This window comes from Chamaea fasciata, unplaced genomic scaffold, assembly GCF_029207755.1.
Source record: "Chamaea fasciata isolate MVZ Bird 193981 ecotype frontalis unplaced genomic scaffold, bChaFas1.0.hap1 SCAF_4, whole genome shotgun sequence".
NCBI classification, from domain to species: domain Eukaryota; kingdom Metazoa; phylum Chordata; class Aves; order Passeriformes; family Sylviidae; genus Chamaea; species Chamaea fasciata.
The window spans coordinates 73,774,882-73,797,482 of record NW_027094089.1 but is presented as its reverse complement, the minus strand read 5'-3'; the positions used below and the strand labels follow the sequence as shown (position 1 = coordinate 73,797,482).

Below are 22,601 nucleotides of genomic sequence, written 5' to 3'. Positions count from 1 at the left end.
ATTTAAAGTGCTGCACTGCTGTGGACTTGATCAGCAGATCACAACAGGTTTTGATCTGCAGGGCAGTCATGGTGCTTACCTACTTAATGTGGTTCAAAGCAATGAAGTCTGGTATCCCTTATGTGCAGAGAGAAATGCAGGAAAAGCCACTATTTAAAGGTCCCTTTCAGTGCCCTTCCTTGGACTTAGATCCATCCCATTTTGAAAGACTAATTTGAATTGTAGCCTCCCACTCTAAACCTGTCATTTCTCAAGCTGAACTTTCACTCATCATCGAGCCATGCCCCTTCAATTCCCAGCTGGGTATACCTGAGTAACCTTTTTGTTCTGGGCAGATGCATGGGTTTGTGTTCCAAATCCAGAATTCACAGTTTATTTCACCTGCTTACTTCCACAAATGACATAAAAAGTCATTTTCAATGAAAAACAGAGGTTTCAGTGAATCTCTGCATCAAGAACTATTCCAGGCTGTCCACAAACAATTCTGAAGGACAGAGTACCCTCACAAGCTAATATCTTTCCTGTATTGATCTGAAAAGCACTTAGGAGAGCAGGTGGCACACACTAAGGAACTGCAGCTTTTCTGAGCTGAGAATTTCTACTGTAATGCTTCAAAACAAATTACATCTTTTATTTTAGACAACAGCCCTTAAAAAGACATAATGTAACACATTTGGGGGGCCCTCTCTGTCCAAACTTCTGCGTGAGAAGGCTGGTACTTAGTGCTTTCCTCTCGTTGTATCAGTGCACATACAAACACACACTGAAATTCTCCTCCTGTGCTGCTCAGGGATGGCACCAGCACCCTCTGCTGTCACACAGAGCCAAGTCCCAGGCACAGGGAATTCCAGAGACCGCTTCCTACCTCCTCCACTACAGATTCTGAGCCACAAAACCTTACAGTGATGTTCTGCAATGAACTCTGCACTTCAACACGACTTATTTTCAAAGAGAGTGACTGTGTCTAGAAAAACTCACCGAAAATGAGCTAATTATATTAGCTATTTTTACTCATTGAACACCTAAAAACTACACTAGGCCAAGAAATCAAAACCATGCTAATAGAGTTACCCGTTTCTGTAAATGCAACCATAAATCACTGATATTTCAACATTTATCTTATAATCCCATCTTCTAACCTCCTGTGATTACGTGAGACTCTGTTTTGATGTTTTCTCTACGTGCTTTTTGTTCTTTTAGTTGCACAGAGAGACTTGGAAACATTAACTGCAGAAATCCAGAATGCAATCGAATTTCAAATGCACATTGCATGATTTTCTTGTGTTTTCCTTCTTTATTAAAGCACTCCAAAAATGCCCTATAACAGCTTCTTTGAACAAATGCAAACAAACATTTTCAAGGCTTCCTATGACCACAAGTGTCTGCCTTTAAACCAACCCTGTACTGAAGAAGCAGTAACTCCAGAAAAACAGGAGAGCCATCAGCCCTCCCATGATGTTTAAAGCTTAGATTAGAAAAATTCCTTAGTCTGACCAGCTGTGTTGATCAGTCTTAAGTCACACAAAATCACCTGAGAACAAAATCTGTGCAGTTTGTCCATGTATAGAGTCAATATTGACCAAAAAACTCTTTTTATTTCTTTCTTAATGAATGAGGGCCATCCATCCCTCTTCTTTTCCCAGAAATTACATCATCATCATCACTGGTGACAGCATTTAATAGTAAACCAAATACAGGAATGGAATACAAAAGGGGTTCCCTCAAGACAAGGATTACAAAAACATATATACATACCAAACATAAAAGACAGGAACAATATTAAGATCAAAAGGAAACACAGGGAAAGAGAGATTATAGTATCCATTGCAGTACTTTGTGTGAAGAGTCACAATCCCCATTAACAAAATGAGAAGAGAGTTTGCTAAATATAGAAAGGCCTGTATTTTACACAGGATCAGTAAGCTTGTGGTGGGATGACAACTGTGCAAAACTTCAGGAAACAAAGCTGAGTATATTCCTTTACATTACACTCAAAAGTTTCAGAGAAATACAAATGTTTCAGTTCTTTGTATGGAAAGATATGCTTCCTAAAGCAGAGAAAGAACAAGTTACAAAATAGGCATCAATTACCAAGCCAATGTGAAACTCCTACTCTTTCTGGTGTTAGTCCAGAATAAATAATAGTATCTATTGATTCTAAGCCTTCCTGGGCAAATAAGTTTTCACCTATATTAAAAAAAAAAAACAACTTTAAAATCACAGTCTATCTCCTAGTTAATACTGTTTTCAAATTTCAAAAGCTACATGTTAAATTCAGGCCAAGACTGGAAGATTAAAGTCTTGCTTGAGCTGATCTGAAACCACTTTTCTTTGGTTTGTAGTTAATCCTATCAATAGAAAATATTTTCCTTCAAAAATTCTGACCAACTTTCCAGCTAAAAACAGTCCATCAGCCTTCAAATTTTGCACTGACTGTAAACAAAACTACATAAACGTGCAATGCTGCAAGAACTGGAAGGACCAGTAAGTGCCACTGTCTCTTAAGCCACCAACATCATTTCACAAAGCTTATTTTTAAAGTGTCTGCATCCTTCAAAGCCAATAGCAAGACTTTTGTGAGTTTAAGTGACTGCAAGGCCAGGCCCTGAGAGAATAATCCTGCTCCAGCTGCACATTCTCAGACTGATGTTGAGTTAATGGTTAAAGACTGATAAAACAAGAAGGAAAGCAGATGCCTCTTTCATGACAAACATTAGATACAATTGGCTAAATATACATCCTTATGAACATGGAGAGTGGCACTTCTTGAAAACAGGATGCCACTTTCTAAGAAGCAAGTTCTCCCCCCAACACACTCTTTAAGAGAGATAATTGGTTGAGGAATCTCACCAAAAAACCGCCACTATTTGCCATAATTAAAGAAAGGAAGGATTTTTTTAGCACAATGTTTAATTTACCCAGATTTCTAAAGGTATAACTAAAAGCAGACTATATGCTACAGTGTGGTGGCTTTCCAGTGCATGGGAGAGAATGGGTGTGCAGTCTTGGGCCATTCCAGTGGGTATCTGTGAGCAAAGCACAAGACCAACAGCACTGAGACTTCAAATCACACAAAAGCCAGAATCACTCCAACTCACAATGTGTTTAGATCTTACAGTTATCACAAAACAGATCCATTAACAATCTGAAGCAGAGTCAGGCTGCCCATCACAGAGCACTAGAGAAAAAAGTGTGACGACATCACTATCCATGACTCATGATGCATCAGTGCCCAGCATTGTACCTATTTTAAAGCATACATTAATTTCTTAGCTCAAAGCCAAACTGTACAAAATACTGTATGGTCTTTAAAAGAACAAGTTTCTTTAAAAGAAACTTTAAGAACATATTTTGATAGAGAAATGTTTCCAAAGCCTGAAGCATGTCTTCTTAGAACATCACCATCAGATGTGTAAGCATATAAAAGTGAATGAAATTCTCCTAGTGTTTGGTAGTACGAAAAGCTCAGCTTCCTAATACATCAAATTAAGACCACAATGTCATTTCTTCATTATGTCTTTACATACAACAGTCTGATCAAAAGTTTTAAGGCTCTTATTTCTCAAAAGAAAAAAATAGTCACAGTAGAGAAGGGATTAAAAGGAGTTAACACAGCTATTGGCAATGTAAAGAAGGATGCTCATGTAATTTGCTATTGTACAATCTGGGGCATTTCACTCCATGCTTTGGCTTTCTTCTTGGCCAGGGACAGCCAGGGTGGTTCAGCAGGACTGCAGGGTGTCATTGGCAGGTTAGAGGAGTGCCTTGCTTCCTTTTCAACAGCAGGAACCACAGATGCTTCCTGAGAAACTGGTCCAACTTTACCTGCCCATGAGAAGATATACATCACTCACCAGAAGTCTAGAGAGCTAAAAGTCCAATTTCTGTCAATAAATTTTCTTCACTCAAAATAAACTGTTTTACCACACAAAATGCTTGTGACTCATCAATAAGCCAAAGGAATTGTTAATTGGCTATGGTTGACACTCTGGTCCAGCTACAGCAATGGTGAGGACCAGCTACTGCAACAGGAAAATTGATACTAAACTGTGAGTAATGTGCCCATAAAAAAAGCATGTGAAGACTATAGTCCCAATTATTTGTCTAATTCACATTCTTGGTTAATTAATTTTTTAAATTTTCAAACCCTTGATTTCTATTAAAGTGCATAGCTAAGAGTTCTACAGGCTGATTCTGCTCTATGAGCTCTATGAGAGCAAGAAAATCTAGGAATAAGACTCCTGAGTATGCAGGAAAACAGAAACAAAATAGCTGCAGGATAAGGATTACCCCAGGCTTGCTGTGGAGTTAAAAGTTTATGTTTTCCAATACTGAGAAGACTTAAAGATTTTTTTAGTCTCCACTGCCAACACAACTATTACTCCAGCAGTATTATTAAATAGTAGGTAAGAATAAAACCACTGCCTTATGTACTTTCACTTGTAAGCTAACGATGGTGGGGTTCTGATGGTACTAGGTGTTCCTCTAAATGCAGCCTAACAGACACCTGCCATACTCACAGAGGATGTAGGAACACAGATAATGCTTCTTTGATGGCTTTCAGTTCCTATTTAGAAAAGGCCTGCTCCATTCATCTTGTTTGAAATGTTTCAAAATTAATGTCTAAGCCATGTTAAGTACAAGAATTTGGTCTTGCTTGCACTGAAATCAATGGAAAATATCCATCAACTCTATTAGTCATGCTCCATGAGCAGATCTAAAGTAGCTCCCTACATTCACTCAGGAGGCCTCTGGTCTTTTAAAAGTTCTGGCTGGTTGCTAGTTCTTGCAGGAGGCAAACCGTACTTTAGAATATTGGAGGAAGGATACTGTCCATTAAACAGGCTGCAGTTCTATATACACAAGAAATTGTCAGAAGTATCTAAGATGAGGTAGGAATTAACATGTTACTGAAATTTTGATTTTGAAAATTAACTTGGGAATTAATTAAATTAATAAAATTAACTCTCCACATTTTGGGAGAGAACATTTTTCATAATGAGCACAACAATCCAAATAAATAACTCCTGGATATTAACTCTACATCCTTTCCACCACCAGCACTTTCAACTAGACAAAATCCTGGTTAGGCTAATGGGAACCAAATCAGAGAAGAGAAACGTTTACATTTGGGATTTCAAATTTCCTAGTCATGTGTAGACAGAGCTGAACATTTCCTAAACAATAGGGCCTGGCTTTCTGAGCAGCACAAAAGCAGTGTTCTCCTTAAGCATCAGCACTAGTCAGAATTTTTGTGATGCTCAAGTCGTGGGACACCAGAATATGCCTATAAATGCTCCCTCTGGAGGAGAGGAAACAGTCACTGGATGTCAGGAAACCAGGCCAATTCTGGGGAAGAGGTAGTGCACCAAAGCTAGTAATTGTACTGTAAGCACCACAAAGACTGTAAGTTCTAATAAATGAGTAGCAGAGTAATTAGTGAAGTTCTGAATTTTGACCAAAGGCTGCTGGGCTTCCAAAGCTAGGATAATACAATAAATAGAAATCCAGAAAACCAGCCTTTCAGAGGAAGACCTCATTTGAGCAAAATCTTGGCCTGTTTATGTTTCATCTCTCACTTTGTACCTAAAACCGTAAGACAAGGTTTGGCCTGTAGTAGAATCCTTTTTAAAAGGTGTGGTATTTTAATGACACATACAGACACAAAATTAGCTGCAACTGACATCAGAGCCTCTGTGCAGATGCAAAGATCCTGAGCCAGACACTTACTGTAGTAAGGGAGAAAGCTAAGTAGAACCTGTAGATTCAGAAATGGTTAACAGCTCTAGCAATAACTCCTAGAGGGAGCAGCACAGAGGTACTCTCAAATATCTCTAGAACAACAACTCTGGGTGCTGCTGGATTACACAGGGAAAGAAAGGGGTCAGGTGCATGGGCTCTCTCTAGGGACAGCATGTCTTACTGTGTCAGCTACAGGAATCTGCATCCATTGCCACAGGTCTGATACAGTGGTGCATTTGTTATCTACTTAGGCAGTATCTGCAATCAGTAGCTTTCAGCATTGCACAAAATTCTTTCACAGCTGAAAGACTGGCTTATCTGTATCTAGCTGGAGTGTGTCTGTGAGGTTTGGCACCACACTGAGCAGGGAGGGAGAAGCTGCAGCCCAGCAGAAGCCTTGGAAGAGGTAATGTGAGTCACCAAGTGAGTCACACTCTTCCCCTGCATCTTTCATCTAGAGAAACACAGCTAAGTGTTCGGGAGCGGGGCCATCCAGCTCCTGTGTTCACCTGGGGGTGAAACTGACTCTACCTAAATTATTCTTGATAATGTTTACCTATTCAACACATCTGGCTATGGAAACTGCATACTCTCCATATGCAAGTCATACTCTCTGCACCTCACTGCTCTTATTGTTAAAAAGTATTTCCTAACATTTAAACTAAACATCCTCTGGTGCATTTTAAGTTCATGCTGGTCATAAAGACTAGTCTTGTTCTGTGCAGAAAATTTAGTTGTCTTTTCTAGACTAAACAAGTCCTATCAGTATTTCCTGTCTGACTGGAGATCTAGAAGACCTGACCTTTTCTGCTGCTCTCTTCTGGACACTCTCCAACTGCTATTCTTTAGTACTGATCTTAGCCAGTAATAAATCACCAGACTGTTTAAATGCCATTTCATGAACTGGCAGTGGAGATAAGAGTTCCTCACTTGCTTTCCGTGCTGAGCAAACAAGCCATTATGTTGACTTATACAAAAACCATGGTCTGAACAGGCCTTATATAAAGCGTGGTGATTATAAAAATGGTGTCCCTCTTCCCCCATCACCTACCACCTGCACCACTTACTGGTGCAAACTGGCCACTATGTAAAGAAACAGAATACCTGCTGCTGCAGACACATCAGTCTTCATTTGTGTTTTCTTATCCTGAGAGCTGGAAGGCATATTCTTCTTCAGTGTGTTCTCACTAGCACAGATCTCTTGCTGCAATGTAAGGAGAGAAGAAAAAAAAGCAACTGACTGCCAGCCATGGGCACTCAAAAAGCTTACCCTGGCAACCTCTCAAACCTGGCTGTGGGAATGCAGCAAAAGCCAGGCAAGGATAGTTGGGAACATCCTGTAGGAGGGAGGGAGAAGGCAGTGAGGAAGCTAATGCAACTCAAAGAGCTACATAAATATGCTCTGGGCAATAAGAAAGCCCTGAAAAGGCTCAGGTGTGGGCAGTGCAAAAGAACGTATAGGACAATCCAGCTCTGAAACTAAACCCTGTGACAGCGTAGTCACAGGTGTTTGCTCACTTGCATCAGTTGTCTGTCTCAGTGTTTTGGAGGCCAGGCCTGCAAAGCTCTCTCTGAGGTAGTACATCTCCCATGAAGACAATACTGAATAGTTTGCAAAAGTACCTGGGTGACCTGGCACAGGATTCACACCCATGCAACATCACTTGGTACTCTACCTCCCCTCGATCCACTTTGGTCAAAGCTTTGTCTTCATCTTTATGTTCTTTGGCAAGAGGATGGTCCTGGAAACCCTTTTGTTTTAGCTTTGCCATGGAGATCCAAGCTGGTTCAGAGGAAGCAATTTCCAAATATGGAGAGACTTTTTCTACAAAAGAAGCATTTTTGAAGTAAAGAAGGGATTAAGGTCAAGTCAGCCTAAAGCTAGTGCTTCAAATTTTAAATCCTTCAGCATCTGTAATACCCTTTGAACATGGTGGAGATAAAACTACCTTCCCTGATGATTTTGTCCTTGGCAATAACTGTTTTTTCTGTTTATTCTTGAGTTTTTGACTCAACTGCGTTTCTGTCTAAGTCAATGGCAGATGTCCAACTGAGATCATTCTGAACTGGATTTTGCCTTGGAAACAACATCCTTCCAGTGCAGATTAAATGAGTACCACAACAATGATTTTTCTTTATGTAGGCATTAAAATCCAGGCTTCTTTGTAATTTAAAAAATATTTTTAATTAAATCATTGTTTAAAAAAATTTACACCTAATGCAACTCCTAGTCAACGTTTGAGCAGCTGCAGTCTGAATTTTTAACTACAAAACTGCAGCAAGTTTTAAAAAGTTCTGTTAAAACTCCAATTATATGCACAAATACCTCATACCAGAAATGTTTCAGAGACATTCAAGCTATTATTCTGTTGTTATTCTCACTGGAACACACCCTTCATTAAGATAAGCCAAGAATTCTCTTGACCGACTAAATCATCAAGCCAATCAAATTATAGTGGTGATGAACTCAAGGATGAATTTGGTTCTCAGCCAAGAGGATTTTTTTGTTGTTGTTGCCACTCTGCCAAGGTTTTTTACATGACCATCGTTTTCCACAAAGTTTGGATACAAATACAGCATAAATACCTGAAGGTTTATAACTATTTTGCTTCTTTGCCACTTCTTCTGGTCCTGCCTTGGCAGGATTTTTGTCTTCTAGGAGATCTGTTTTTTTAACAACTGATTTTGTGTTAACAGGAAGGCTTGGAGGTGGCTTTCCAGTGCCCATCAATTTCTGATCCTCCTTGACTGAAGCAGAAGAAGCAATTGGAACAGCTGAGGGGGTCAGCTTTGGAGGCTCTACATGACTTTCATTCTGGTATTTTAGTAAAGATGATGTTCTTCTTAGTCTAACCCCAAAAGGGTTGTCAAAGTTTTGTGTTTCATGGTCAGCCCACTTCATAAAAGATTTCAAATGCAGATCTCTGTCCTTACAATCTCGATCAAATCTATCTGAGTTGTTTTTTGCTGATTCCTGCATAACTGCATCAAAATGTGTGTGTTCTTTTGTCATTCCTTCAAAGAACTCTGGTCTTATAGGGGATGTTGGAGAACTTCTGGAATAGGAATCTTCCTTTGCGTTTGAACCCCCTGAGAGAGATCTTTGCCACGCTGGTGCAATGGTAAATCTGACTGGTTTAGCAGAAGCAGTCTTCACTGGACTTTTTACATTTTCATCTGATGATTGATTGCCTTCTGCTGTTTTCCTCTGAGGAGTTGTATTGCTTATCTGGTACTCTTTACTGTCAGCATCAGAAGATATATTACTCTTCAAGCCAGCCAAACTTGAAGAGGCAAGACACCCAATGGAAAGTTTTTCAGAAATGTATGATGCATTGGCCTGTTTACTGCTTTGGTTGCTCTTCGAAACAGGAACAATTTCTGCATTAAAACATACTTCCAATTTACTGCAAGGTGCCACACAAACTGCTTCAGAGACAGAAGCAGCAGTGCCTGTCTTTTTTTCCACACTGTCCTTGGATAACTGAAATTCCATAGTTTCACAAGTTTCTTTGTCGTTTTTTGCCATTGAACTCTTTTCAGACCTCAAAACAGGCACTGTCTTGATGTCAGGACAAAACTCTGAGTCAGCTACTGCAACTTGTGGAGTGCTCAATGCAGTATCTGAGACAGCACGGTCGGAATGATCCCCAGTAGTAGCTAAGCAGAGTTCTTTGCCAGTAAACAGTGGATCGCCTTTTTCCTGGACTTTAATGTTTAGATCCACAGAGTTTACTGAGGATCTTTGTGCAACATCTGGCAATATGTCCATGCTCACTGTTTCTACACCACTGCTAAACAAGTCAGCTGCTGGTGTGTCTGGAGACACAACAGCTTCTCCTTCAACATGTTGCAATTCTGGAAGTGCAGGTACTTCAGCACCAGTACTTTGTGAATGTAATTTTGATTCATTAGCAGTCGCATCTGCAGAGTAAAACACTTTTGCTCTGTGGTGTTCTTCCAGGTTTAGTGGAGAAGACTCAGGCTTCAGAAGGAGTGTGGCTCCTTTATAGTGATGGTCCACACCAGGAAGGCACCTATCCTCTTGCAGCAAAGCACAGGGGTCTTCTACCACAGGTGTGGAATCACGAGAATCAGGGGCAGCATCAGTGGGATTTTTTACACCTGGTGTCTCCTTAAAACCACCTCCCTTTGCACAGTGTCCCACCTGGGCTGATAATCCTATATTAAACAGAGGAAAAGAGTGTGCACTTAAAGGTTACAGTTCAGACACCATCTGTATGCATTTCAGACAGTGCAGTCCTTTAACATGAATGTCCCATGTCTGGGTACAGATGACTGATAAAAAAGCCTGTTCAGAGACTATTTAGTAAAGGGTTGTCCAAGTGAGAGACTAATAAAGTATAGTTTGAACATTCCTAATCCAGGGAATGACTGAAAGTTGCTATCTATTTCAGGTGTACCACTTTAGTTACTGTTCAGTTTTTTTCTGTGCATACCCTTAGTTGTAAGACAACTAGCCAAATTTCCCTAGACATTTCTGTATGTGTGTGCCTAGAAAAGCCATCAACAATGACTGGGAAAATTCTCTCTGGGTGAGTGGCAAAGGAAGATCCAGTTAAGAGAAGCCAATCAAAGTCACCTGACACACAACAAATAATGCCAAAGTTAAGGTTTTTCTGAGCGTCAAGGAACTCAGTTTCACATCCACTGAGGTCCAGCCAGCTGTGTGGAGCAGGTGCTTCCGAACATGGTGCTTTCACCTCATGTTTTTTTTAATGCTGCCCTCAAAGTTCACTACTTAAGCATCACTTTGTTGAGTGTACTTGACTTTTTCCATCACAACAATTTAGCAGCTAGGATTGTTTTTATGTTATAGAACTAAATGATACCTAGTTCGAAAGGACTTAAAATTCAAACAGGTCCTATCAGTATTACACAGAAGAGTTCAAGCACACAAAGTAGCAATACCTATGTCTTCATTACCTTCCCAATTGCTTTTATGTTTATCACTCTCAAGTAATTCTGTTGAATTTCCCTTTCTTTCTGGAGCTGCAGGAAGACATGCTTCATTTTCCAGCTGTTCCACCTAAAGAAGTGAAGATGCTTTAACTGAAGAATCACACACAAAAAACCCTCCAATCTGTAATTTACCAACACTGTGGGTAATGTACTAGTCCAGAAAAGAAACAGATTTGTAAAAATAGACTTAGGTCTCTTTAAAACTGACACTTGGCTTTTCAAACACCAGAAGTGTTTTTACAAATGAAGCATAACCCACAATTTTTGGCTAAGTAATGTAAAACAAAAATTACACTTTTCTTCAGTTTCCGTGATATTCACGTTTTCAGAGTCTTTTTTGTTTGGTTGGTCGGTGCAAAAGAGGTGTTTTCCCTTCTTCCAATGGAAGAAGTAAAGGAACAGGGATAGGAAAGAAAAAAAAATTAAATATTTAAAATAATAATTAAAAATTCACTCATTTCTTTCTGCTCAGTGATTCTTTTCCAGAAAACACCTACCGGGAGGGGTAGCTGATGCTTGTTGGTAAAGCCTTTCTGTTTCCGAGGGTTGATGGCAATCCTGTGCCTGGCTGCTGAGGTGTCCAGGCAGCCAAGGGGACTGGCAGGGATGGTAAAATCAACCGGAAGGAAGCTGCTGCCTCTCGAGATGGGGGTACCCTGAGTGGTAGAGGATAAAGGACTGATGGGCCTGGAGGAAGCTCCAGAAGGTATCTGTAAAACAGAAATACAATGCTGTATATATTTTGCTTTACTTCCCCACATCTCTGGAACATTTCCTTTGTTAGCTCATCCCACTGCAGAAGCTTGAAACAGCTGTAGTTTTGGACATAAATCCTCATTTTAAAATGCATGCCTAAAGTCACCACTGCAGAGAGATTACTCGATTCTGTGTGTTCAACTGCATGTACCAAAGAAGAAGAAATACCTGTCCGTGCTGCAGTGAGAGCCTCAGCTTGTCCCCACCCCAGCTCTCATCTGCAAACCCATTTGCACTATGTGCACACACCAGCAGGAGACACTGCTGCCGTTTGTACGGCTGCCTTTTCATCCCAGTAACCTGACCCAGTGCAGAAATACATTATTAAAAAGCCAAAGAAATAGCACGGATGCTTGCTCCTCATTATGTCAAAGAAAGTTGCCATAGCCACTTCTCTCTTTCAACATCCACTTTCAGGAAAATCAAACACTTCTCAGTATACCAGAACAACCTCCCAGACAATGTGGATCTCATCCTCACAGCAATGCTGCTCTGGGGAACTGAACAGCAGTAACCTTAGACTGTGCAATCAAAATAAGGCTTTACAGAAATGTTTGTAGAAAAGCCCCTAAACATGAAGTTTGAGTGGTTTTGCTACTCTTTTGAAATGCAGACCAAACTTTCTGGAACACTTGCAAAATGACATGCCAAACAAGCTTAATCCGTAAAGCTGGGTGACACACAGCCATTGCACTGTGCTTGGCATTCTCCATTTAGCTTAGGATATAACACAGCAATTCAAACATGTATGCTGGTGCAGTTTTAAAGATCATGAAAATATCTCCACATCTCATCTACAAAAACTGTTAGGGTACATCAGAAAATATGACCTCTGTAAATTTTTCCAATCCAGTCAAGGACTGTGTAGTTCTGAGAGCAGAACCTGCTGCTTCTCATGGTCGTTTATCATCCAAAGAAAATTGCAAATAAAAACACACCCTTTCCTGTGAAATACCTGGCATCAGGAAAGGTTGGTCCTGCAATCATTTCCCATGATGAGAGAGATAAAGGGCATTGTTCACAAGGTACTACTGATGGGAAGGTGTGATTATTTGGTGTGGGGGCCCTGGGACATGGAAGCAGAATTGAAGTGCTTTGCCTGGTCCAATTTTGTGCATAACTTTATAGATTCATATTGTGTCACAGAGCTGCCTCTGTGCTGTTCATACAACCTACTTGCCAGTACATTTCTGCCTCTTTATTTCTTATTCAAAACCCTGAGAGGTACATTTTAAGTATCATTTGCCTCACTCTGGACCCTTAAAGAATTGTTTCCTAGGTTACACAGTACCCAGAATAAATCTTAAAAAATAAAATCACTGTACTGGCTCCATAGAGAGTCCAAATGTGCCATCTCAGGGAAGTTCATTAGCAGGAAAAGGAGCTATTTACCTGTTCATCTTCACTGTCTGTCCCGCCTAAACTCAAAGAGCTATGACGCTGAACAAGGTTGGAGGACTGTGGGATAAAATGAGGAAGAGGGTAAGTCAAGGGAAGTATCACACTGAATTACCTTGAGCTGGATATCCAGTGCTAATTATGAGAAAACACAAGAGGAAAAATAAAGGAAGGTTCACTAGGTCCTTGTCTTACACAGGAGGTTTAATTTCTTCATTGGCATCAAATATAAAGTAGGGGAGATTTCTCCTGCATTGAGATACGCCAGGAAGGTTGACTACAGGAGGCAGTGTATTTTAAAAAGTTATTATGGGTTATTGTTTTTACATCATCAGATTTACAAATTCTCACAAGTTCACTGAAGTCCAAAATCATCCATTTGCTAATGATAGAGGTCAGGGTCTGGGTGTACATAAAAGCATGGAAAATTGTACCCAGAAAGGGTATTTGTAGAGTCAATTTCTAGATACACCTCAGAGTGAAAAGTCCATAATCCATCCAGGTAATTTCTTCTGGTTCTGACTGATCTGTACTGTCGTGTTTTATCACAAGCAAACAGAAAGGTCTTCCCCTTCTCTAGGCAGATTTTATCTTTTCTGTATGGATTGTCACTAAGCTGACATGACAATTATACCTTGTTTGGTGAATCTGTCAGAACTTCATGAAGGGTTGAAATTTCAGGAGGGCTTCTAGGTAAACCATCATCTTCAGAAACAGCACCTGCATCTTCCAGTTTTTTCCCAGTAATAACAAGAGGAGGTGATCCAAGTCTGACGTTCTGCTGCAGCTGAAGCTGCAGTTGAAATAAAGAACATAAACTTTCAATGGTACAACTTAAAGGAAATGTGATGTTCTGGACATGGTAACCCAGATGCTCCAATTAGATATGCAGAATCTTTTAGTTAACAGACAAACTTGAAGTAACAGACCATATATAGAAAAGAGTCTCTGATAAATTTTATCCACCTACATTCATCAAGGACCCATCATTAAAACAGGTATTGGTATAAAATTAAAATCAAAATCAGTTTTATTCAGGAATTTACCAAAAGAAGACAGGAATATCACCATTCCAGAAAATTTACTACAGTTTAATTCAATTTAAATTAAAAACTTTTAAAATTACAGATTTAATTCTTTAGTCATATAAATTTAAGTATTTAGTCACACAAAGCAATGCCAGTCAGCATTCCCAATCCCAGGTTTATGTAGTCACCTTTCCCTCACGAAGTCCTTCCAAATTTGAGAGCTTGCTACAACCCTCTCCCACACAAGTAGCTGAGTCACAATTTTTATACAATACCAAATTAATTTCATTTCTGGTCCACCCTAATGAATTGCTTGTTAATTTTCCCCATCATCACAGCTTGGTTGTATCTACAACAAGAATGGGAACAGCAGTCAGGAACAACTTTGTAAAGGAGCATGGGGATTCTTTTCCAGGATTGCACAAAAGAATGCTCTGGCAGGCCCTGACCCTAGAAAAATACAACAAAGTCTGCAAACTCACAAGCAGCCAGATGTTCCCTCAAACTAAAAATGTTTAGACCTCAGGAAACACCATTACTAAAATTCTTGGCTTAAGTCTGTCAGCTGTGGTAAAGCTGGAAAAGAAACAAGGTCTGAGCACAAACTTTGTCCTTCAACTGAAAACATCTCAACAGAATATTTCCCAAGATAAACATGCAGACCTATTTTTTTCTGTTTCTTCACTTATTAAACCATATTGGGTAATTTTAAGTCTAGTTTTGTGGGTTTTTTGTGATCTATGAATTCATTTATACCTCTGTAAAATACACCTAAAAAGCTGAAATTTTTATTCAACAAGATTCATTTGCAATATAATTCCTATAGATCTGACTGCCACACAGGGTAGCACAATGTCTAGCCAGTCCCTCCATTCAAACAGCTTTCTTTTGCAATTCATGAGCAATATATAGTAATACTGTGATATATAGGCAACACAAGGCATACAACTTAAGTGTGCACTTAATGGGAAGGAAAAGAAAGAAAGTCAGTTTTGCTTTGGTCTCTCCACAACTTCCCATCTTAGATTTATTAAATTTATTACATGCAGACAGCAAAGTGGTGTGGGCAAAACTGAATTTGCATTCTGCCTTCTACTGGTAGAAGTTAATTTACATTGCTAAGAAAGTAACTGTTTTTATTAATGCTTGGCTTTTATTCTGACAAGAGTGAAGCTTACAGAAAAAGCCTGTCTGTTAAAGCTACAAAAATAGTGCAGGCAGTATTACATTACTATGCAGAATGATGGATGAGGAGGGGGCACAGTGGACTGCAAACAGCATGAAAAGAGCTTTCCCCCCCAACAATGTTCTGTAATATATAAACATGATTTCTTCTGCTACTCCTTTTGTTATACAAAAAATAGCTTTGCCTATTTTGCAGTCTTAGAGAGGAACAAGCCTCTCTGTGCATCTTCTATTACTTAACACGTGACTCAATTGTCTTTTGCAACATGAAGCTCACACTGAGCAAAGGAAGAATTTCAATGACCTTTGGCTCCTTTATCAACCATTTGTATTCGGTCTCTGGAAAAACCTTAAACTTTTATCGGAGTGCTCCAAGCTGGCCAGTTAGTGAAATGCAAGTAATATAATTAACCGTTCATAAGGGAGCTGTCAAGGAGGGTTCAGTATTGCCTTGGAAGGAGGAAATGACCCAGCAGAATACGGTATCTTTTGCTGGCAGAGATCAAATGAATAATTATATAAAATAAAGCAGTCAGAGCATCCTGACATATCCATCATCCCACACACTTACACAGCCACTGGTACTACCATATATAGTGGAAACGTCTGAGCCAGAACTGCCAAAAAGAGTAACAGAGATAATATTTAAAGAATAACAGTGTAAGGGACACACTACAGTATAAAAACATGGCCTTAGCCCAAAAGCAGTAGCTATGAAGTAAAGAATATAAAACCCATTGGAAGAGGACACACTTAATAAGGGAAGTTTCCAGGAGTTCATGAACTGGATTGACATCACACACTATGAGATCTGGGCAAGGCTGAAAGCACCAGGACTGCTCAAAAATTCAGCTTCCAAGAAGCAGAATAGATCCAAAAGCAGCAAATTTAGTTTTGGATATTTCAGTCAGCAAAATCCTAAGGCAAACAGCAAAGGAATCAAGCAACAGCCTTTCCTGGGAGACAGCTGACAAAAAGCAGAACAATTGATGAGGGGATATGTTCTTACCTGCAAAGTTTTCACTCTTCCAGGTATGTTTTCCTGAGACAAGACATCACCTGTCACATTTCCTGGTGCAGACTCTAAAATGAAGACGCTGTCATGGGACAAGGCTTTGTTTCCCATGCTACCCTTGGGCCTGGAAAGGAAGGAAAGAAGGACAAGTGGTCAGTGCACTAGGTACATTCCCCACACCACTCCACCAGGGCAAAAGGATGACAAAGAGGCCAGAGTGGGATGCATTATGCTTAATTTCAGATTCGTGCATGTTTGAGACAGTCGCTGTTTGCTTCTTTTATATTCAGAAGGGAGGAGAAACACATTTGATCAAATGCAGATGTCCCTTTGCAATGCACTCAGCAGCTGCATTGAACACACAGGTCAGTCTGTGGACTAGAGAGGGAGTCCAGCGTGATTAGGTCCAATGTCAGGAGTTAGATGGATGCAAACCACCCTAAGAAAGGCCAACAGTGCGGAAAGGGACAACAGGAGTCCCCTGTCCTCCTTCAGTGGCAGTGTGCCTAGCATGAGACATTCAGGATACAACTTTTGCTGTCTGGTGTGTGTCATACCTGCCAAAGATGGTGGATTGTTTTTTCCCTTCTTGCAAATGTGGGTAGAAAATTTAACTTTGATATATTAATAAAATTGATTCCAATCCTCTCATGTCCAGCAATAAAACCAGTTACATTCACTCATATCCTAAATATGATCGGAGCCCAAGCACATTAAAAGAATGTAGATGGGACAAGTGTCCATGACTACAGTTACAGACCTATTGATGGCCAGGTTAAAGTGCCTAGGTAAGACATTCCTGCTCTGTTTCTGTGCTCATTGGGTGTTCAGCCCAGTGAAGCAATGATGAGTTCCCACGACAGCTGTTAACTGAGCTGCAATTAACTGAGATTGATTGGGCTTGGGCTATTAAGTTATGGAGAGAAAATTCTGCACTTGAGTGGCACAACAAGGAAGGCTCAAAATCATTTATTAGCCAAGTTCCACCAGCATAGGCAGGTACTATTTGTTAATTACTTTGTAATGAATACAAAAGACAACAGGGATACCCTCTACCAGGATTTCATCCAAGTCTTGAACTGGAAAACATCATAGAATATTCTCTCACTTTTGGCCATGAGACCATTAACAAATACAAATTACAAGGCTTCCTTGGCTCAGATGTTGCACAGGCAATGCTTTGCCTCTGAAGTTTGACTCTGAGGAACAGAGGATGATTACTAACACAACTCTGAAAAGAAAAACTCAGTATGTCAAAGCTCTTCTGCAAGGAAATCAAACATAAGAGGTCTCTTCTATTTGCCTAACCATAGATTACCTCTTTATTTAGACAAAACCCGTGAAAGACTGTGAACATTCATTAAGTAAATACACTATGTAAAAAAACCCAAACAAATTACTCTTTTTATCTTTCTCCTCCTGCATCTCCCTTCTTTACATCTCCAGAGACACCTCCTCTAGCTGCTGGACTAACCCTTCTGTTCCCCAAAGGTGTAGTCAGTCTACAGTTATACACAGCCTCACAGTAGGGCAAAATAAATTTGCTCTAAGTTTACGCTGTGTCAAAGGCAATCAGAGCTGTTTCTCTCACAGCACAGGTCAGAGTTTGAGTTTCCTCCCATTATACATCATGGTTAATGTCTGTGTTAGTCTACAGGACAGCAGTTCTATAAGTTCTGAGCTCTATATGCCTTATTTCATGATAAATGAAGACATCCCATCCTTTTGTGTTTGATTTCATAGTCCTTTTCAGCATGAGAGGTACTCCAGGTGAGCAAGACATAATTTTACTGCATTAAGAAAAACAGTCATGCAGCTTTTATTTACTGTAATGTATATTCACTATTAATTGGCATATTTTACTTATTGCAAAGAATGCATTTGCATTAGGATATATTTGCCTTTCTAACAGGGGAATTCTTTACCCATAAGGGTTGAGGTCTCCTTGTTCTTGAGACTGCCAGTACAAGATCTCTGTCTGTCTTTCTTTCTCTCTCTGCATATGTATCATACGTGTTTGCAAGAGAATGACTGTATTTTCTTCTAGCAGTCACCAAAAAAGCATAGGATTAAATCAGAATTAACTGCAGCTTTAGTACAGATCAGTCTCTTATGTGCAAGTCTACATTCCTCTATAATTCCAGGCAGTATATTTGTATTTATATTTATATCTATATTTATATTTACGCTGGTGCTAAAGATGCACTAACTAAAGCCCAGATGTTTCAGCCACTGTATGTTCATACTGATTTCCCTATACAATGCTCACTTCATTCATGTGTATCAACATTCAAGCTTCCCACCAAGGCAGAGGAAATGATGGGACTCTACAGGCAGCCACAAGGTTCCCAAACCCATTATGGCTTGTTCCATCTTCCATTTCTTGTTGTTGCAACCCCACTCCTTTTATTAGTATTTGAAGCTGGGGGACAAACAGTGATGGTAATTGGTGAGTGATCTCTCCCTGCCCTTATCCTGACCCATACAGCTTTTAATTAACTTTTCTCTCCCATGTCCAGCTGAGGATGGGAGTGACAGAGTAGCACCAGTGGGCATCGGGTGTCCAGCAGTGTCAGCCTACCACACATGGTTTAAGGAAAAAAAAGAAAAAAAGAAGCCAGTGCTTCTGCCTAAAGAACAAGCTAACAGCAGCATTGTTCTAGAACTGGGTTTTATATTCTGCATGTCAGAAATTGCAGAGTTCAGGGTCCTGCTATAAACCCTTCAGAAGCTGTATTTCCAGTGGCTTTCAGGATCAGGTTGTATAAAGGATTATGTAGTTCAGTCTCTTTAGGTACTTACAAAGTAAGAGTCTGTACATGACAGGGGTTTCAAGTAGCACAAACATATCCCTAAGCTTTTTGGATAGTCCCTCTTATCCTATCTCTAAGGGGGGGGAAATAAAAAAGAAGGATTTTATTCACTTCCTGATCTCTGATCTTGCGTAACAGTTCATAATCACTGGAGGATAGAACTGAGGTAAACAGCAGTTGGACTTGAAATACTTGGTTAAGGCAAGAAAAAGAGTTCTCACCCACGGTGCCTCTGGAGCAGACAGCTGATTTTAAGCCAGATCCCTCCTATGGGCTGATTGGGCAAGTTCAGATGTTCCTAAGCATTTTGGACTGGGCTGACTCTAATTTCCCTTGCCCCAGGAGACTGGTTGTGTGGTCACTTAATCTGTTGCTGTTATGCTAACAAACAAAATGAATTGTTTCATTCCCAGATCGTTTCCATGACACACAGAGCAAGTGGGGAAAGGTGGGGCAAGGAGGAGCAAGCACCCATGAGAAAGTAATACCTACAAGTTTTCCACCAAAGAAATGCAGCGTCCACCTCCACCAAATGCCTTGTTTGATGACAGAAAGCATCTGGCAACAGTGCTGATTTCAGCAAGTCCCACTCTAGTCATCTCTTCATGCCCTCTGCTAGTGCCACCTCCATCCAGTGACTCCTCCAGCAAAACACTGCATACCATTGGACACAGCCAGTGTTTGGTCACACTTTGAGTGCGTTGGCTCTGCAACCTAAGGCCTAGAGCAACCCAGAAGGAAGCCTGGCTGAGTGGCTAACAGGGGAGGATGAGGAGGGTGGGGAGCTGGAAATCACAGGTTACCTGATATCACTCCATGACGCCCCTGGAAAGAGACATGACCATGGCCAGAGGGTTGTTCCAGGCCAGAGTCAATTATAGATTTGCAACGGAGGTGTTGTGTAGTTTGATGTTCTAAAGATTGTCAGTGAAGCAGCGTTTGCAATGCAAGCTGACAGTTTGTATTGCACTGACCAAGAAAACAACATTGTTTTGGATCAACACCATTCAGAGAGCTGAGAAATGCTCTCATGGACTTGCAAACCTCACTTACATACACAGCCCTCCAGGGGTGGCTGACACAAAACCAGGCGCCTTCAGTTGTTGCCTAAAGGGCTAGGTAAGAAAGTTAAAGAAGCAATCACACACTGATAATCCACCAGAAATACTTTTCTCTTTACTGCAGCCGGGATAGAGAGAATCACTGATGCTGAAAAACAAACACACAGCTCCACACTTCTCTATACTAGCAGTATTCAGTCATCATCCTCTTCCTGTAAAGTTGCTGCTGGTCAGGCCTTCCTAGACAGATTTCAAACACTAAGAACAATCAAAGCAATCTGGGCTATCTGCAGTCTTACACTAAGAGGTTGGATCACCCCTCCCCCCGGCTGCCCTCCCCCTCCTTTCCAGGCTGACTCTTCAAGCACTAGCAAAGAAAGAGGAAATTCCTGGAATTCCTTCATCAGCATTAGGGCTTGTTTTGCACAAATTTGGACAGAGGTTGCTCCTAAGGGGCCAACTCATGCTTTCACCCTGCTGCTGTGAGAGGTCCATTTTATTTATTTTCCTTCCCCGCCAGCTTACCCAGCCTCCCTCGGTGAATGAAGTGCAGTAGTGTCGAGCACAGCGATGCTGACATCGCTGCTGGACTGGCAAGGTTTTAAATTACTCTCTCCCCTGGGAGGTGGAGGTTCTTTCCTTTTCTTCTTGGCAAAGAAGTTCTTGAAAGTCTGAAATTTGGATTTTTTCTTTCCTGCAATATGAAAAAAAGAGAAAACTTTTGGAAGTTGGTGGTATTGCTTAGCTTGGTTAATGTTATCTCTTAAATTCTGGAGGAAACCTCAAAGCTAGAGCTGCCCATTCAGTTTCAGTTAGCTCCTCTGTAAATAATTCAGTGCCGGAGTCCAGTGAAAGGTGAAGTTTCAATTCTTACTTGGTTCCTATAAAGCAACACTGGCATTAAGCAGACAATAGTGGTGCTTACCTAGGTTCCAGTCTATGCAAAAATACACCTTTTATAGAGAATGTATCTATCTACAACTGAACAGTGATCATACTTGGTATATTTTCAATTTAAAATGCTGTCAATGTCTTTAGTTATTAATGTTCTTTACTTAGTTTGGTTTAGTTCTGCTTACTCTTCACTCAGTGCTCTAAGGAGACAACACCTGAAGGACACTCAACATTGGCAAAAAGATTAAATCAGGAAAAAGAATTTATAAACTCTGAACCCAAAATATCTGTTTCCACATTTAACAACTGTCCCAAAATAAAATCAGCAACTCCTCCAGGGACAAAGAAGCAAACTTTAATTTAAGACATTGTCTTGCAGGACATGAATGCCCCAAACATAGCAGCCCTAAGAACACAACTGGAAAACTGTTAATTCATTTTCAGATTTTCCACAGTCCGAATGAAAATACAAAAAGAACAACAACAACAAAAAAACCCACCATGAAACATCACTGATCTCTTTTTTTTAAAATAATCTAAAATACTTCAATATTCTTATGTATATTTTCTTTCAGCACACAAGTACTGCGTTTTGTCCCTGACCCTTGCACTGAGGGGTCACTTTGAGTGGTTTGGGCCAAACTATTGTACTAAGACCCCTGTGATTGACTTGAATACATACTCAGAGCAATAACACCATTGCATATCTGAGCCAACTTCATTGTTCAATTAATACTTTACAGCAGTTGGCATAATACATGCCCACAGCTGGAGAGTCCTTTCATAAGTGAGGCATTATTTCAACACAATTATTGTCTTCTCCCAGCAATGATTTAGTTGGCAATGCCCTGTCTCAACGTGTGCCCTGTACGTGTGGGGATCTCCGCCAGTAGGCCTTATCGGGGCTGAAACTGTGCCACCACACAGCTGCATCAGACAGTGGCCACTTTGAGAAATAAACAATGATACTGAGATCCACTCCCCCTGTCCCCTCCCTGCTCCCCAGCCCCACGCCAGCACCACGTGTCAGGACACACAAGGATACTGCCACAGTGCCTGGCATGGCCTGGTGACACGGCTACCCCTGTGCAGAGCCACCACAGACCTGCACGCTGCTGACCTGGGCTGTTTCTAAGACTGGAACTCTCTGAACTCTCACTGGAGTCCCACTCGTCTCAATAACAATGGGAATGTGGCTGCTCTTAGGGAGGGTTTATCAGTGGACTTTTTATCTTCCACTGCTGCATATCAGGCAGTAAGTGAATGAGACAGTCACAGAACACAGACAAGTTGTATTGCTGTGGCCCAGACGACAGAGCTAATCCCAAGGGTTTGGGATTTGTTAAGGCTCCCACAGGGCTCAATGAATTTCATGCTGCACCCATAGCAAGAACTGGCAAGAGAAGACAGGTCACACAGCAAGCACACAAAGCCTCTCAAGTAAAAAAAAAAAAGTATGGTAAGTGTGCTTCAGAGTCTTTAGAAGACATCCTGACCATTCCTGTCTTTCATATCAGCAATTAGACAATGTGTACGGTATTCTTCCGGGAAACTTTGTCAAAGCTGATCTGGTTTATCTTAGATAGGCAAAACAAAAGTTTAACCAGTTTAATGAAAGCAGTTCCCCAAAAATACCAGTTCTGCAATGTCTGCTAACACAGTCAATGACTCATAGAACAAAATAGCAAACTTTGAGACAGGCAAGGAGTTCTGCAACTCAAAAGCT

General features: G+C 40.5%; 1 protein-coding gene across 3 annotated transcripts in view; it reads right to left on the bottom strand.

Moving 5' to 3' along the window:
- Positions 1-1,552: 1,552 nt before the first annotated feature.
- Positions 1,553-22,601, bottom strand: part of KIAA1210 (KIAA1210 ortholog) — a 39,873-nt gene continuing 18,824 nt past the window's right edge. For 2 of the 3 annotated variants that reach the window (XM_066182031.1, XM_066182033.1), the window contains exons 3-12: positions 20,507-20,675; positions 16,102-16,231; positions 13,514-13,672; positions 12,874-12,939; positions 11,223-11,435; positions 10,690-10,792; positions 8,329-9,924; positions 7,419-7,567; positions 6,847-6,946; positions 1,553-3,825 (exon numbers count right to left, since the gene is read on the bottom strand). In XM_066182031.1, coding sequence (XP_066038128.1) covers positions 3,653-3,825; positions 6,847-6,946; positions 7,419-7,567; positions 8,329-9,924; positions 10,690-10,792; positions 11,223-11,435; positions 12,874-12,939; positions 13,514-13,672; positions 16,102-16,231; positions 20,507-20,675 — 2,858 coding nt within the window. In that variant the 3' untranslated portion in view covers positions 1,553-3,652. The remainder of the gene's footprint in view (positions 3,826-6,846; positions 6,947-7,418; positions 7,568-8,328; positions 9,925-10,689; positions 10,793-11,222; positions 11,436-12,873; positions 12,940-13,513; positions 13,673-16,101; positions 16,232-20,506; positions 20,676-22,601) is intronic. The other variant, XM_066182032.1, reaches the window with a different exon arrangement.